This window comes from Perognathus longimembris, chromosome 1 (assembly GCF_023159225.1).
Source record: "Perognathus longimembris pacificus isolate PPM17 chromosome 1, ASM2315922v1, whole genome shotgun sequence".
NCBI classification, from domain to species: Eukaryota; Metazoa; Chordata; class Mammalia; order Rodentia; family Heteromyidae; genus Perognathus; species Perognathus longimembris.
In genome coordinates this window covers 147,296,816-147,311,427 of record NC_063161.1, presented here as the reverse complement: position 1 = coordinate 147,311,427, position 14,612 = coordinate 147,296,816, and the positions used below count along the sequence as shown (strand labels likewise).

Below are 14,612 nucleotides of genomic sequence, written 5' to 3'. Positions count from 1 at the left end.
GAATAAAGCAGAAAGAAAGGAAGATGTTGCTTCTTTTAATGAGAAAGTATGCTTTCTCAAATATACCCAAAGCAAGCATCCCCACAATACAGAAAAGGTGGGTTCCTGTGGAGGAAGGCTGCCTTTTACCCTCCTTCTCAAGGGCAAAGACAAGGAAGGAGTCCAGACACATGCACCTCATCCTCACTGGCCATGAGCTCTGCCTCTGTGGGATGGGGAAGAGGAGTTAGGCATCATTAAAAATTCTTCAGATTGAAACCAAAGAAACAGTTCCTTCTAACCCTGTTCAATGCGTTCAGTGCACCTTTTATCTTCATTTTAATAATTTTCTTTTTTTTCTCTTTCATGTGTTCCTTTGTTTGTTGAGCTAGTACTGAAGCTTAGTGCTTTGAGTTTGCTGTGACAGAAAGGGACTGTGGTGCATTTTGCTTTGTTTGCAGTCCAAAGCCTTCTCTGTGGAATTTCTCCTCACAGGTCCCGATGCCTGTGTCTTACAGCACGCACCCCTGTTCAGGGATAGGAAAAGACTTATCATTTCCATCTCCTCTTGATCATTTGTTTTCCGTGAGTTCGTGTTCTCATCTTCTCTTGATCGTTTGAATTGTTGCAGTTTACCTCCAGTGGGTTATTTTAGACTCACTTGTATCTAAATAATGCATGTTACACTGTGCATGGCATACTGGGTTGAACACTGATCACCCCAGATTTACATCTACCCCAACCCTTCTTTAGAATGGAGGCAGTTGTAGGTGTCATTAATCAAGGATCTCAAGATAAAATCATCCTGTACTTTAGGTGGGTTCCCAACCTGATGACTGGACTTCTTACAAGAAGAGGGGATGATGCTGAGACTCAAGGAAGAGAGCACAGGGTGATGTAAAGATGGAGGCAGAGGGGTTGGGAATGTGGCTTAGTGGTAGAGTGCTTCCCTTGCATGCACAAAGCCCTGGGTGTGATTCCTCAGCACCACATAAACAGAAAAAGGCAGAAATAGCGATGTGGTAGAGTGTTAGCCTTGAGCAAAAAGAAGCCAGGGACAGTGCTCAGGCCCTGAGTCCAAGCCACAGGACTAGCAAAGAAGGAGGAAGGAAGGAAGGAAGGAAGGAAGGAAGGAAGGAAGGAAGGAAGGAAGGAAGGAAGGAAGGAAGGAAGGAAGGAAGGAAGGAAGGAAGGAAGGAAGGAAGGAAGGAAAAGGAAAAGAAGATGGAGTCAGAGACAGGAATGAAACCATCACAAACCAATTTCATATCTGTCAGCAGCTAGAAGAAGCAAGGGAAGATCCTTCCCTGGAGCCTTGGAGGGATGATGATGAGAAAGTAAAAATCAGTTGTAAAGCTAATACTTCAAGCTTCTGGATGCCCAGTATCTATATGAGATTTAAGGATAGGACTTTCTCTGGGGCAATCCCTGTCTCACCTCTATCTGTCCCTCCAGGATGTTCTGGTTGACTCAGAATATACAGGTCTCTGAAGCTTCCTGAAGCCAGGTTACTAAGAAAGTCCAGGCCTGCATTTGTAGCAATAAAACATGGCCTATGATGTGGGCAATTAATCCTGTAGCTATGGGATTAACTTCATTCACATCTAATTCATGAAGTTTTAGAGAGTTCTAGGCTGTCCTAGGCTTCATGCTTCCATGGTCCATAAAGGATACATCTTTCTTGGCTGGCTGGTTTGGAAAGGGCTATCAGTAATTGCCTTGGGCTACTGTGTGCTGGGATTTGAGGATTCTTCTATTTCACTCTGTACTGCAGACCTGAGCCACACACAATGATCATGGCTAGGCTACAAGAGCCCAGCCATAGCTTCTATCAAAGAATGGGCCCTGGAAGGCTCTAGATAATGTTGACGAGGTGGTCGCAAGGATCAGTATCTGTACATCTGCCATAGGGGCCTGTGGGGAGGACTAGTACTGACAGCAGAGTCTCATGGAAAAGATTTTGAGGTGCCCATTACTCATGGTGAAGCTACAAAGGAAGAGTGGGAATCAATGCTACAATGGGAATATAGCCTACTAGTTTTCCTTGTAGCCTGTGGCCTAGGTTGCTTGATCTACTATTAGGGGTAAGAGGCAACTCAACAGTGAAAAGGATATATTTTTTTCCCCTGGCACTAATTTCTGTCTTTATGACTGCCAGGCAGGCACACTCCTAATTGTTCCATGCCCTCAGCTAATTTTTTCTTTATGTCTATTTTAGATGTGGTCTCACGCTTGTACTCCCACCCTGGCTCACACTATGAACCTTCTATTTATCACTGTATCCTAGCTGATATTACAGATGTGTATCACCACGCTGAGCTTCGAGAGGGTTTATCAAGAGTAAGGTAGTAACAGCTAACTAGGAATTCTAAGGAAATACTGAATTCAATGTAGTGTGTGTGTGTGTGTGTGTGTGTGTGTGTGTGTGTGTGTGTGTTTACAACCATGGTAACTTAAGAATATGGAGAGGAAAGGGCAAATCATACACAGTCCCATCCTTGCAGGTACATCAAGAACTCAGGCCAGCATTTACTTCTTGCTTCCATCAGGGCAGTAACCGGCCTCCTATTGAGACCACTCTTTTCTCCCCTTCTCATTTCTTGGCATCTCCTGCTTGACTTTGTGCCCCTCACAACTAACTTTCCTGGGGTTTTCCTGATCAGTCCCGGTCGGGGAGATCCCAGGGCCATCACAACATGCCTTCAAGACAATTGGCAGTTCTATCACCAATGCTGGAAATGGCAGTAAAACAGTGCCTCTAAGAGACTCCTATTGTGTGGCTTGTAATAGGTTTTGAAGCAGCTTGATGGGTAGATGATGGGAACTATCAGAAAGAGTGGAAATCCTCTGAATTTGCAGCCTTGCTTTTCTGTGGTTTCAGCTCCTTCTCTGCTAGAGTTCCTGGTGGTGTGTGGATTCTTTGCTATCTTTTATGACAATTTCTACACTAAGCAGTAATATGCAACATTGACAGTTCCTTTACAAACAAGCTTCTCAGGAAGGTCCTAACAAGGAGAGATCTGCTTCTGGGATCATTTTAAAGCTCAAAGAACCAGAAAGTCTTAACAAAACTTAGCAAGATGAAAGTGCCCCAGGTCTGTACACCTAATCAGGTAGGATTCGTACCTAGATTCAGCATCCTTTGAATTATATCATTTAGGATATGTGATTTCCAGCCAGAAAAAAAAATATGATCTGGAATAGCAGTAGCTACTGCTGTTCCTTCACTTTCTGGGAAAGGTAATTGTGAGTGGAAACTAGAATCTGACATCTCACTTCTGTGCTTTGGGTCAGTGTCTCCTGGGACTTTATGAGTAAGAATATGATTCGTTTTCCCCTTCTCTTTTGTGCAGCTACAGCAGAAGCAGAAGCAAGTCAATATGGTTGCCCCCTAATAACAGCATAACCAGTTCCCCTTCTCTAGGAAGCAAGAGGGGACTCTCAGTAGTGCTGTGTTTTTTTTTTATGTGCTAAGTACATTTCAAGACTCCTAATACTGTACTGTAGGCTGCAAACAGGACTCAGACAGGATTTTGATCTAGCAGTTATGCTTAAGAAGCCACCAAACCACATGAGAAAAATACCTGTCAACTGATCCATACACCTTTCCAGAAATATTGTTAAAAATAAACATTACACTGTGTTATTCTTGGTATTGAAGATGCAACAATCATTGCTTGTTTATTACCAATGCCCATTACATTAGGACAAAAAACAGAGTTGATGCATTCTATGTGTGCCAGGCACTGGTGGCTCACTATAACCCTATCTGCCCAGGAGGCAGCGGTCTGATGTTCAAGGTTTCAGATCAGCCTGAGTAGACAATTGTTGAGGCTCACTTCTTTCCAATTAACCTGGAAGAGCTAGAAATGGATGTTTGGCTCAAGCTTTAAGTAGAAAAAGCCAAGCAAGAGCCCAAGGTCCTAAGTTTAAGCCCTAGAATAAATACCTGAACACACACACACACACACACACACACACACACACACACACACACACAAATAACCTTTTTATTTTAATACATTCTCTGTGTAGTGTTAATGGCAGGGAGAGAAAAGTTATGTAAAGAAAGTTAAAGCAAGGGAACGAGACAGGTGAAAGAGCACTATTCCAGAGAGTGTAGACTAGAAGACAGTTGATGGACTGTGTTAGTTCCTGCCATGGCAGATCTAGTCCCTGTCCTCTGCCATTTCTTGTCTTTTCTTCGTTACCTGTGATCTCTAAAGAAGCCAGTGTTAGGCTGCCTTGGACATCAATGAAACCCCAGCCATTTTTCATGCATGAATTGCTAACCATGCTCTCAGAGGCTTCTAGCTCCCTTTAGGAGTCTTAGCCTGTCCTCTTACTTCAGAAAGCTCTGTTAGCACAGTGTTTGAGGGTTGGCACAGTTTCAGGGATCTCTTTATGATCCTTGAAGCCTGGACCACAATCCAAAAAAAAAAAAAAAAAAAAAAAAGGATTCACTGAGTAAACGATGCAGGCTCCACAAACCACCCACTCTCCAGACACAGTGGAAACTGCAGGATGGTCCCAGCGATGTGGAACAGATGGACTTTTGATTCCACCACTCGCTTCTCCACTACTCCAAGCAGAATGCTCTGCCAGAGGCTCACTGTCTGGGAACTGAAGTTAAGAATACCTAGCTTATTTGGCTTCTGTGGTACAAATCCTAGGACCTGAGCTCTTTCTGCTCTTTCTGCTGACTCCTTTCATTTATAAGGGGGCAAGACAAAGACGAGACCTTAGTTTTCTGATCTGTTTCAAGGTGTGCTTTCCTAGGCCAGAACCATTTATCAAGTGCTAGTTTGTTGGATTCCTTTTGTGCAGTCTTTCATTTAATTTACACAATGCCCTCATTCAGTGAAGACTGTGGTCTTCCACTTTCAGATGGGCAAGCTGAAACTTTGGAAAAATGTGTTGACCTATTCACAGCTCCACAGCTGGTTAATGACAGGGCAGGCACTCCAACAACCAACCCTAGGCTGTTTATTTGTTTATCCAGCCCTTCCATTTTGGGTGTGAGCATACTTGATTGGATAGGCAGCTCTCCTTCCCTCACCCTTTAATTTATCTTTAATTGGAGATGCAAGGAAATCTTTTATATTCCCACTTCCTTTATGATTTTCTCTTGGAGGCTGTAAGAAACTCTTTGCCCCTTACTGTTTCCCTCTGGCATAGAGCTTATCAAACTGTGCATTACAGTAATTATCCGCTTACTTATCTATTTCTCAACTGCAAGTTTTTCAAGGACATATCTGTGCATTCTTCAATCCAGGCAGAAGTTTTGGCACAGGGTCAGGGCATAATAATACTGGTAGTAGTACTTAAGCCAATGAGTACTGTGCACTGAATGTTGTTTTTTTAAAGGTCAGGGGTCAGGGACTGTGGGATCTACTCTATATCATATTGTCTACTCCTCAGCACAACCTTTTCGGGTGAGTGGTATTGTTTCTTTTGTAGAGCTGTGAAAATGAAGCATTACAGAGAGAATTTCCAAGGTCACAACACTGGTAGGTGGTAGAATGAAAATTTGAACTTGATTTGAGTCTGCTTGCTTTCAGACAAATTTCAGGCAAATGAATGAAGCCCAGAGCTCTTCCTTCATCACCCAGGTTGGTCTGTTTATCTCCATGTCTCAGAGAATAAGAAGCAAAGCAATCTTCTTAAAGATACTTCCCCCTACCCTTTCCATTTATTCATTCTTCCAAGTAGGATTTGAGGCAGAACTTGAGAGGCCACCTGAGGGCATGAAGTGGGGTTCTGATTTGTGCTAAATAGCTCGTGTGAATTATCCTCTGCTCTCTATTACTTGCAGATGGAGAAGTGCCAGACAAATGCAGATATATTTCAGCCACCTACCTTTCACAAAGGCATGTGTAATGGCTTCCTTCATTCATTCTTTCAACAAATAATTGAGGATCTGCTGGGTTCATCTACCATGGCACATTCAGAATATAAATAAGACTCTTCCCTTCATTATTTCTTGGTGTAGTAACACAATAAAGGCTACTTGATGTAAAATCTGGAGCTGGGCTCTGGAAACTGAGTGTACTTAGGGGAATGGTGGGGAGGAGAGTCTCTGGAGGGGTGGGAGAGTCAAATTGTCTTACAATTTGCTATGTGCTCCGACAGACAAACATGAGTCAGAGGGACCTAGTAGGTGAACATTTAACTCAACCAGACAAAGTAGATTTTAGAGAACTCAAGACCCTGAATCTGACTAGAGGAAAGGGAAAGGCTTACCAGATAATAGTAAGAGCTTTGATCAAAAACCTATACGCATGTTGGTTAGCTGGCTTGGCCCCTGCTTCTGTAGCTGTATGCCACACAGGCTAGCATAAGCACAGATGTATTTCATCTGTACTGTCATTTGAGGCCACCTTTCCTCTCCTAGTCTTCTTGATTATTCACACTAGAATGGTGATTAGAAACAGTTCTTCCATTTCACCTATGTACCCAAAGAAGGCAAGGGATACATATACCCATCATCTCATAGCTTAGGAGCAGTAGAGTAGAAATACAGGTTTGAAACTGGATAGTGAGTATACAACTAGGAGTACATCCTATCCTATTTTTGTTGTTGTTTTTAAGGAAACAAGGTTTTGTATTAACAATAAAGGTGTATATTTTCTGAGATATACTAGTTGCAAGTCATTATGCTTAAATACATAATACAATACAATCTCTTGCAATTCTCCCCAAAGCTTCACAGCTAGGTGAGAAAATTGGTTAAAATGAATGACTTACCCAACTTTACCAGACTCATATCTGATTGACCAATGGCAAGCCGCGATGCCTCAGAGATCAGTAGCTGCCTACGTGATGACTTTCTATAAGATTTAGGGGTATTGTGTTAGAATGTGGCTCCTCTTCTGATGTGATCTAAAAATGACTAAGATAGTGGGATGAATGCATTGCAAACAACTACACTGCACTTTTACTTTACTCCTGTGGGATTTTGTTGGGAAATAAAATAACATGTTTAACAGATACATGGTAAATAGATAATTTGTTTAAAATAAAATGTTTTCTTTTCTTTAATGGGTCCTTCTTAAATAGGTCACCAATATCTTCCTCAGGAGGCAAAATAATAAGTGTAGGTAAAAATAGCTAAAACTACACATATAATAATAGATTGGGTATATTTTTACAACTGTGACTTACATACATACATACACACACATGCAAACCTTTATCTTTTATTTTACATTTGTTTTCTTTTAGTTAATTGAGTATAGGTGCATGTAAATATCTCTTTAATTTGATTGTGGGCTGGAATCATGTATAACCTTCTGGGATATTGCCCAGGAAATAATTCACACATGAATGGGTTCCTCTGAAATCCAGTGATAGAATCCAGACTTTAGTAACATTTTGATACCTTCTTTTCCTGTCCTGCCCATGACAATAAAGTACAAGTCTCCTCATCCTCTTGTGTAATTCTTTTGTCTTCCCTGTTATCTGACTTCCCACCTCTTTCACCTCTAGTGTTCTAGTTTCAGGTCTTATTATCCTTCTCTCATAGAAAGGGCATCTCAATCATTGCACTATTGACATTTGAAACCATGAAATTCCTTGTCCTATGTGATTTGCTTGCAAAGTAGGATATTTATGGTTTCTTACTTCATGACAACAGCACCCACCCAGCCATAGCAACTGAAAATATGACTAGTTTCAAATAACTTTGTGGGACCAAAATCACCCCAGGTGAGAACCACTGTCTTACCGATTGTTAACAGCTACCGCAGGGACCTGTCTTTAGTTTCCCCAACATATTGAATAGAATATTTCTAAGATAGACAGTTGATTTACCACTCTGTTGCTTAAAAACCATTTCCAGATCCTTATGAGTACCTGGAAAGCATTCATTTGAGACTAGGATATTCATAAAAATGGAAGTCTGCTTGATGAGAACTTCAATGCTAAACTTCATGACTCCCAACTGATCTGTAAGGAAGGGACCTCTCTCTCTAGCTGAGCTTTAGTGACAGTAGATAAGATGGACTGAAAATCAAGACAGAAGGAAGATAAAGCCCATGAGATCATTCAATATGTATTAAAATGATCAGAAGAGGCACTGAACATTGGGAGCATAGAATTGTCACTGAACTGAGCAAAAGGCCAAGTTATAGAAGCTACTTTGCAATCAAATTGTCATGATTCACCTTACTTGGCAGCTTTGGAGGGCACTGGTGGCCTACTCAGCCTCCAAAAACAGTACTAAGAGGTCCTTTGATTTGGTCATATCATTTGCAGTCTGTTAAGCCTCAGTTTCCTTATCTCTAAAGATTTGGACTATTTTCCTAATAATCTCTCCACTATACTCTGAGACCAGAAAGGAGCCTGCAGAGAGAACTCAGAGTCCTGGCCCCCTTCTCTACTAGCTCTGTTACTAGGCAGTTGGCCAAGTACAATGTCCAATGGATCATCAGTCCACCTCTGGCGGCCAGGGACCAGAAAGAAGTGGCAAGAAGGGAAGGGCATTACTTGGGAGAATATGCATGTTCACAGCTCTGAGGATTAAAGGCCCATGTTCTTATCACTGCTGAACAGAGTATTATAAATCCAGTCTTAGAATACCAAATCCCCTTGCGGCTTGGCCATTGTGAGGGAATATTAAAAAGGCCAGAGACAGAAATAATCAGTTTTCGAATGACACATTGTCAAATAAAGCATTTCTCACATTATCCTTTTCTTTCTTTTTCTCTAGTTCCTTCTCCTATGCCTGCATTTTAACGTTAAGGAAAAAAAAATAAGATAAAAATGAGGCCAGGCTGAATGGCATTCTAAGTTTGACTTTTTTCCAAAGGCTTTTTTGGTGGGGTAGCTCGGGTGCTTTTGCTTAAGCTCTCTCTAACTTTCAGATTTTGATATTGTATGTATGGGAAATCGTCAGGCGTATGAGAATTGGGGAAAAGCAGCAGAAAAGCAAAGGCATGTTATAGAAGGTGTGATCCGGGTCCCTATGAATGCTGGGGATGGGAGGCAGTACAAGGACTTGAATTTGCATTTCTCTTGCGAATCTAGTTATGATTGAGGCACCTGAAGGTTTATTATGTATCTTCTCTGAGAGGAAGTCGTGCATCTTAGCTGAGTAAATAGCAGCTTAGGCCCTGAAGTGGGGAAAATCTGATCATCAGCCAGATGATTGGATCACAGCAACAAAACCATGGTAACATTGGAGGGGGTGTGATAAGAAATGAGGATAGCCCACCCCCAAATTGAAGAGGTGAAGATGCTCCTCAAGACACTGATCTCCAAGCTCTGAGAGGGATGGCTGGGTTGAGACTAGCTACTAGGGACTGCTGTAATCACTTGTCACAAGATAGTTGGCTGCAAAAGGGAAAAGAAAGAAAAAAGAAATCTTTTGTCTCAGAGTGCAGAAAAGTAGAAGTCCAAAACCATGATGACAACAGGATTTTCTTTTTCTGGTGGCTCTGAGGGACAAGCTCTCCCAGGCTGAGATGGTCATTGGTTTGTGAATCACTGGAATCTCTGTGTCCATCCTCACATAAATGTCTCTGTGCCTGTGTGTCCCTCTGTCCTCTCCCCTGGTTATACAGATGTAAGCCATTGGTTGTAATGCACGCTCTAGTCTGGTATGACTTCATGTCAACTAATTACATTTGCAAGGGCACAGCTTCCAAATAGATCTACGTTTTCAGATTCCAGGCAGCCACTGTTTAAACCAAGAAAGATATCAGAGAATCCTTAATAAAAGACAGATCTGGGCTGAGAGAGCAGCGAGGAAGAACAGACCATACTTTAAGACTGTGCTAACCACTCAGCGTGGCTCTAGGCTAGTGTAGCCAGGTAGCTCAGGTGAAGCTGGCTGCAAACCCAGGAATGTTAAAGGGTCTTGGATCCAGAAATAGGGGAATATGGACATTATTCTTACACCCATGGGGAGCCAATAAACAATTTAAGCCAGGGAGTGGGGTAAAATAATTTGGTTTAGGATAAATAGGGAAGCTGAAGGAAAGAGGCTGGTGTTTGTTGACTTTTGTGCTTTCAGGCCCTCTATCCAGATCTTCTCTTGTCTGGTTTAATCCTTAATATAATTCTTCCCATTGAGAACAGTCAGCTTCATTTTAAAGGGAGCCTGTTGGAGTAAAATATTGTAGTACACTTGTCACGGCCAACAGCAGGCAGGAAGGCAGGAATTCACATGGCCCAGATTTGTGTTTTTCTTGTCAGACTACTCTACCCTTGACATGGCCTGTGTGCACTCTTCTCAGGCTGTGCTGGGGAGTCTGAAACTCACTGTCAATCATGGAACAGGAAGAGCAAGTAGATCCTGCTGAGAGAGACTTGTACAAGGCAGACCCCAGAACGAATGGGAGCTCTCCTCCCCTCTCTCCTCCATAACCTCCCAGCTTTGTAAAAACTCTAGTACTCCTAAGGAGGAGGTAAAGGAATCATTTCCCACCTCAATAGCTGACTGTTTCATAGAAACTCAAGCCCTCAGGGCAATAGATTGGCATTTTTATTCTCAGGGACGTTCAGCTCTTCTGCAGACTTGTTTGTTTAGAGGCAGTCCTAAGTGAGCACATCCCAAATTAGACTGGGTATCACAGTCCTGCTCTTTCTTAACTTTCTTTGTGGAAACCCAAAGCTTGTTCCCGGTATCTTCCCCCATCCTGGCCTTACTCTACTCTGGCCCTGAAGCTTTATTCTCTACTAGTGGGGCCTATGTGTGTTCCTGCTTCAGGTTCAGAGTGTTCTGGACTGGCTCACCCTGATGGATTTTTTTCCTGCCTGCCTACCTGCCTGCCTGTCTGCCTGTCTGCCCTTCCTTCCTTCCTTCCTCCCTCCCTCCCTCCCTCCCTCCCTCCCTTCCATTCTGGGCAGTTGGCCATGGGGCTTAAACTCAGGTCCTGGGTGCTGTCCCTGAGGATTTTTTGCTCCACCACTCTGAGCTACAGCTCCACTTCCAGGTGTTTAATTGGAGATGAGAGTCTCATGGACTTTCTGACCTGAGGTAGCTTCAAACTGTCATCTTCAGATCTCAGCCTGAGCAGCTAGGATTACAGGCATGAGCAAACCAGTGCTGGGCTCTGTTCCTGCTTTTTCATTTGCTTGCTGTTGATGCCGAAGCCTGTGAAGAAAGAGGAGTATGTATGGCTGTTGCAGGCACAGGTCGGTACAGAACCAGGACCATGAAAGTCAAGGCTCAGAGAAGCCAAGCACTTTGCCCAAGGTCCATTTTGGTTGATAACACGCTAGGCTTGGAAGGCCAATGTCTCTAGCCTCAAAGGCGTGGCTGGGGGAGTTTCCTCCAAGTGTCAAACTCAGGGATCCAGGGTGAGCACGGTGGGTGCGGGGAGAATCCCCTTTGGCTCTGCAGTCCGGTGAGCACTCGACCACCAGCCTGTCCTGCTTGCTTTCCCGCCCCAGGGTGGCCTCATCGCGCTGCTGCTGCTGCTGCTGGTCTTCACCGTGGCCCTGTATGCCCAGCGGCGCTGGCAGAAGCGACGCCGCATCCCGCAGAAGAGTGCCAGCACCGAAGCCACGCACGAGATCCATTACATCCCATCGGTGCTGCTGGGCCCCCAGGCCCGGGAGAGCTTCCGCTCCTCCCGGCTCCAGGCGCACAACTCGGTCATCGGGGTGCCCATTCGGGAGACCCCCATCCTGGACGACTACGACTACGAGGAGGAAGAGGACCCCCCTCGGCGGTCCAACCACGTCTCCCGCGAGGATGAATTCGACAGCCAGGTGACCCACACCCTGGATACTTTGGGCAGGTCAGGAGAGGAGAAGTTGGACTTTGAGAAGAAAGGTGAGTCGCTGTGACAGCCCGTTTTTTCCAAGGGGTGGGGTAGGGAAGGGAATTTGGGGGTGGGGTGGGAAGAAAGAGGTGCAGGAGCTGGGAGGTTGGGGACACAGGCGGTGCCTTGTGAGACCCATCGTGTTGGATTTGGAGCCTATTTTTCTGTTGCGCTTATCTGAGCTTGTCTCCTCTGGTTTCTCAGTGAGATGGGAGAGCAAGAGACAGACATTGTTCCTGAATGTACATCTATCTGTAGTCCCACAAGTGCTTGGTAATGTGGCTTTCTCAGTAAACACAACCCGTTCCATATTTCTGCACCCACTGGGTTTTCACCTATAGGACTTCAAGCCAGGGTTCTTGTCTCTTCCTCTCTTCCATACCATTCAGAAAGAAATTGAATCTAATATTCTTTCCAAAGATTCTCCTCTTATATCTGTCGTTCCAATGAAGCATCATGAGCAGAGAGGGAAACAGTGAGGGCTCCTTAAAATGGAGAGAGTTTTGTCAAACCCAGAAACTGAAGGAGAGAGGAGAATGGTCCTGGGGTCTTCTGGACCTTGAAGCCCTGCCTCCTCTCATTGCAACGCAATCTTGGAAAGATCAGTGTCCTCAGCGAGGGACCCATAAAGAGATATATAAGGCAAGGCGGCCCAGGATAGGTATAGAATGCCCAAGGACTCTTATTTGTGAGTCTCCAGGGTTGAACCTTCCCTCAGACTCTGAGATTGCTAAGTCTACTTGCAGCCTTCCTCCCCAGCCTCTTTCAGGTCCTCCCTCCAGGGAACCCTGACCTCCTTCTGGCTAGATGTGCTATCTCTATTGATATGTCTGTGGGGATGTTGAAATCACTGCTTGCCACACTGTACAGGACAGTCAGATTCCCTTTCTATGCTATACTCAGAGGTCTTTGAAAGCACATGCAATGGCCTTCATCTTCATCTTACTAGCATTCGGTACAGTGGTTAGCACTTAATAGTAGGCCCTCCAAAGACGCCTGTTGACTGAGTGATTGAAAGAATTGGTCATTCCGATCAAAATAAACCCTAGTATCAATGAGAGACTAGAGTGCTCAATTCCAGGCTTCAAGCTGTGTAACTGTCCTTAAGTTTCGAGACTGTAGAAATCAAAGGATTAGCAGAGGCCATTGACCTTGATGGCCAGAATTCCAGAGAGAGCAGAAAGACTGGAGATGAAACTCAAGAGGATCGTTAAGGGTGACTAAGTGATGATCAAAGAAAGGTGACTAGATGCAGCCAGTACAGGAAAATTCTCTTCCCCTTCCCTCTTGCCCTTTTCTCCTATCTTCTCCCTTCTTCTCCCCTCCCCACCACACACACACACACACACACACACACACACACACACACACACACCACACCCCTCTACTATGCTTCAAATGGAGAGCCGCAAACATCTTCAATATGAGAAGATGGAGGAGGCTGGAAACTGCCAGTGATCTTGTTTGGGTGTCTTCCTCCCTCTCATCATCTTTTCTTCCTTCCCATTTCTCTCCCTCTTACTTTCTCTCTCTTTTTTTTTTGCCAGTCCTGGGGCTTGGACTCAGGGCCTGAGCACTGTCCCTGGCTTCTTCTTGCTCAAGGCTAGCACTCTTCCACTTGAGCCACAGCGCCCCTTCTGGCCATTTTCTGTATATGTGGTGCTGGAGAATTGAACCCAGGGCCTCATGTATATGAGGCAAGCACTCTTGCCACTAGGCCATATCCCCAGCCCTCTTACTTTCTCTTTACTCACTCTTGCTCTTCCCTTTGCCCATCCCTCTATTTTTATCTCTCATCTCCCTTCTCTCCCTTATTACTTCCCTTCCCCATTCTTTCCTTAATTCAAAGGCAATATCTTATAGTGATAGAATCTGAAATATGAAGGAAATATGGCTCAGGAGACAAAAGATAAACACAGAGATGGAATTTTCCAATCCAGTATTACAAGCTCTAAGACCTTGGACAAGTCACACAGTCCTCTCTTGTCAAAGGGCTTGATGCTAGTACTATTGTGCTTTGCAGTGAGATTCAGAAATTTGAATGAAATAAAACATGTGAAGGGGCTGGGAATATGGCCAAGTGGTAGAGTGCTCACCTTGTATACATGAGGACCTGGGTTCGATTCCTCAACACCACATATATAGAAAAAGCCGGAAGTGGAGCTGTGGTTCAAGTGGTAGAGTGTACAGTCAAGCCTCCCCTCATCCACATAACTGTTTCTGTTATTCATTCCACCAGTGTTCAGAGTGGTGAGACCATGCATAAATTATTGCAGACCAGGGGTGGGGGTGAAGAAAGTAGAACAATTGCCCTCAGAGAACATGGCAGGGTTCTGCTGGGAGACAAGTCCCAAGGAAAGGTTAAAGAAACTGGGAGCCAGATCTTAAGCAGAGCTACTGTTCTCTTTGTAGTAGAAATGAAGCAGGAGCCCAGATCCAGGAGGCTGTGTTCCAGCCTTCCTTTGTTTTCTTTATTTTTTTTTTGTTTGTTTGTTTTTGCCAATCCTGGGGGGTGGACTCAAGGCCTGAGCACTGTCCTTGGCTTCTTTTTGCTCAAGGCTAGCACTCTACCTTTTGAGCCACAGTGCCATTTCCAGCTTTTGTCTATATAGGTGGTGCTGAGGAACCGAACCCAGGGCTTCACGTATATGAGGCGAGCACTTTACCACTAGGCCATATTCCCAGCCCAGCCTTCCTTTGTTCTGAACAGCTGCCTACTCTCTATCACACATGATCAGAAGAGACCATGCAGTATGAGAGTGTTGATCCCTTTTACTGAGGTTTGCTGCTTCCCAACCCTTGTGCCTCTTAAAGAGAATAAAGTCTTGCTATTTCAGGTTCTGTCCTACTGCCTACTAAATT

The 14,612-nt window shown here is 44.2% G+C and overlaps 1 protein-coding gene across 3 annotated transcripts in view; it reads left to right on the top strand.

The window, feature by feature from the left end:
- Astn2 (astrotactin 2) overlaps window positions 1-14,612 on the top strand; it is an 861,877-nt gene that overhangs the window by 184,160 nt on the left and 663,105 nt on the right. For all 3 annotated transcript variants that reach the window (XM_048340549.1, XM_048340540.1, XM_048340532.1), the window contains exon 3: window positions 11,377-11,761. In XM_048340549.1, coding sequence (XP_048196506.1) covers window positions 11,377-11,761 — 385 coding nt within the window. The remainder of the gene's footprint in view (window positions 1-11,376; window positions 11,762-14,612) is intronic.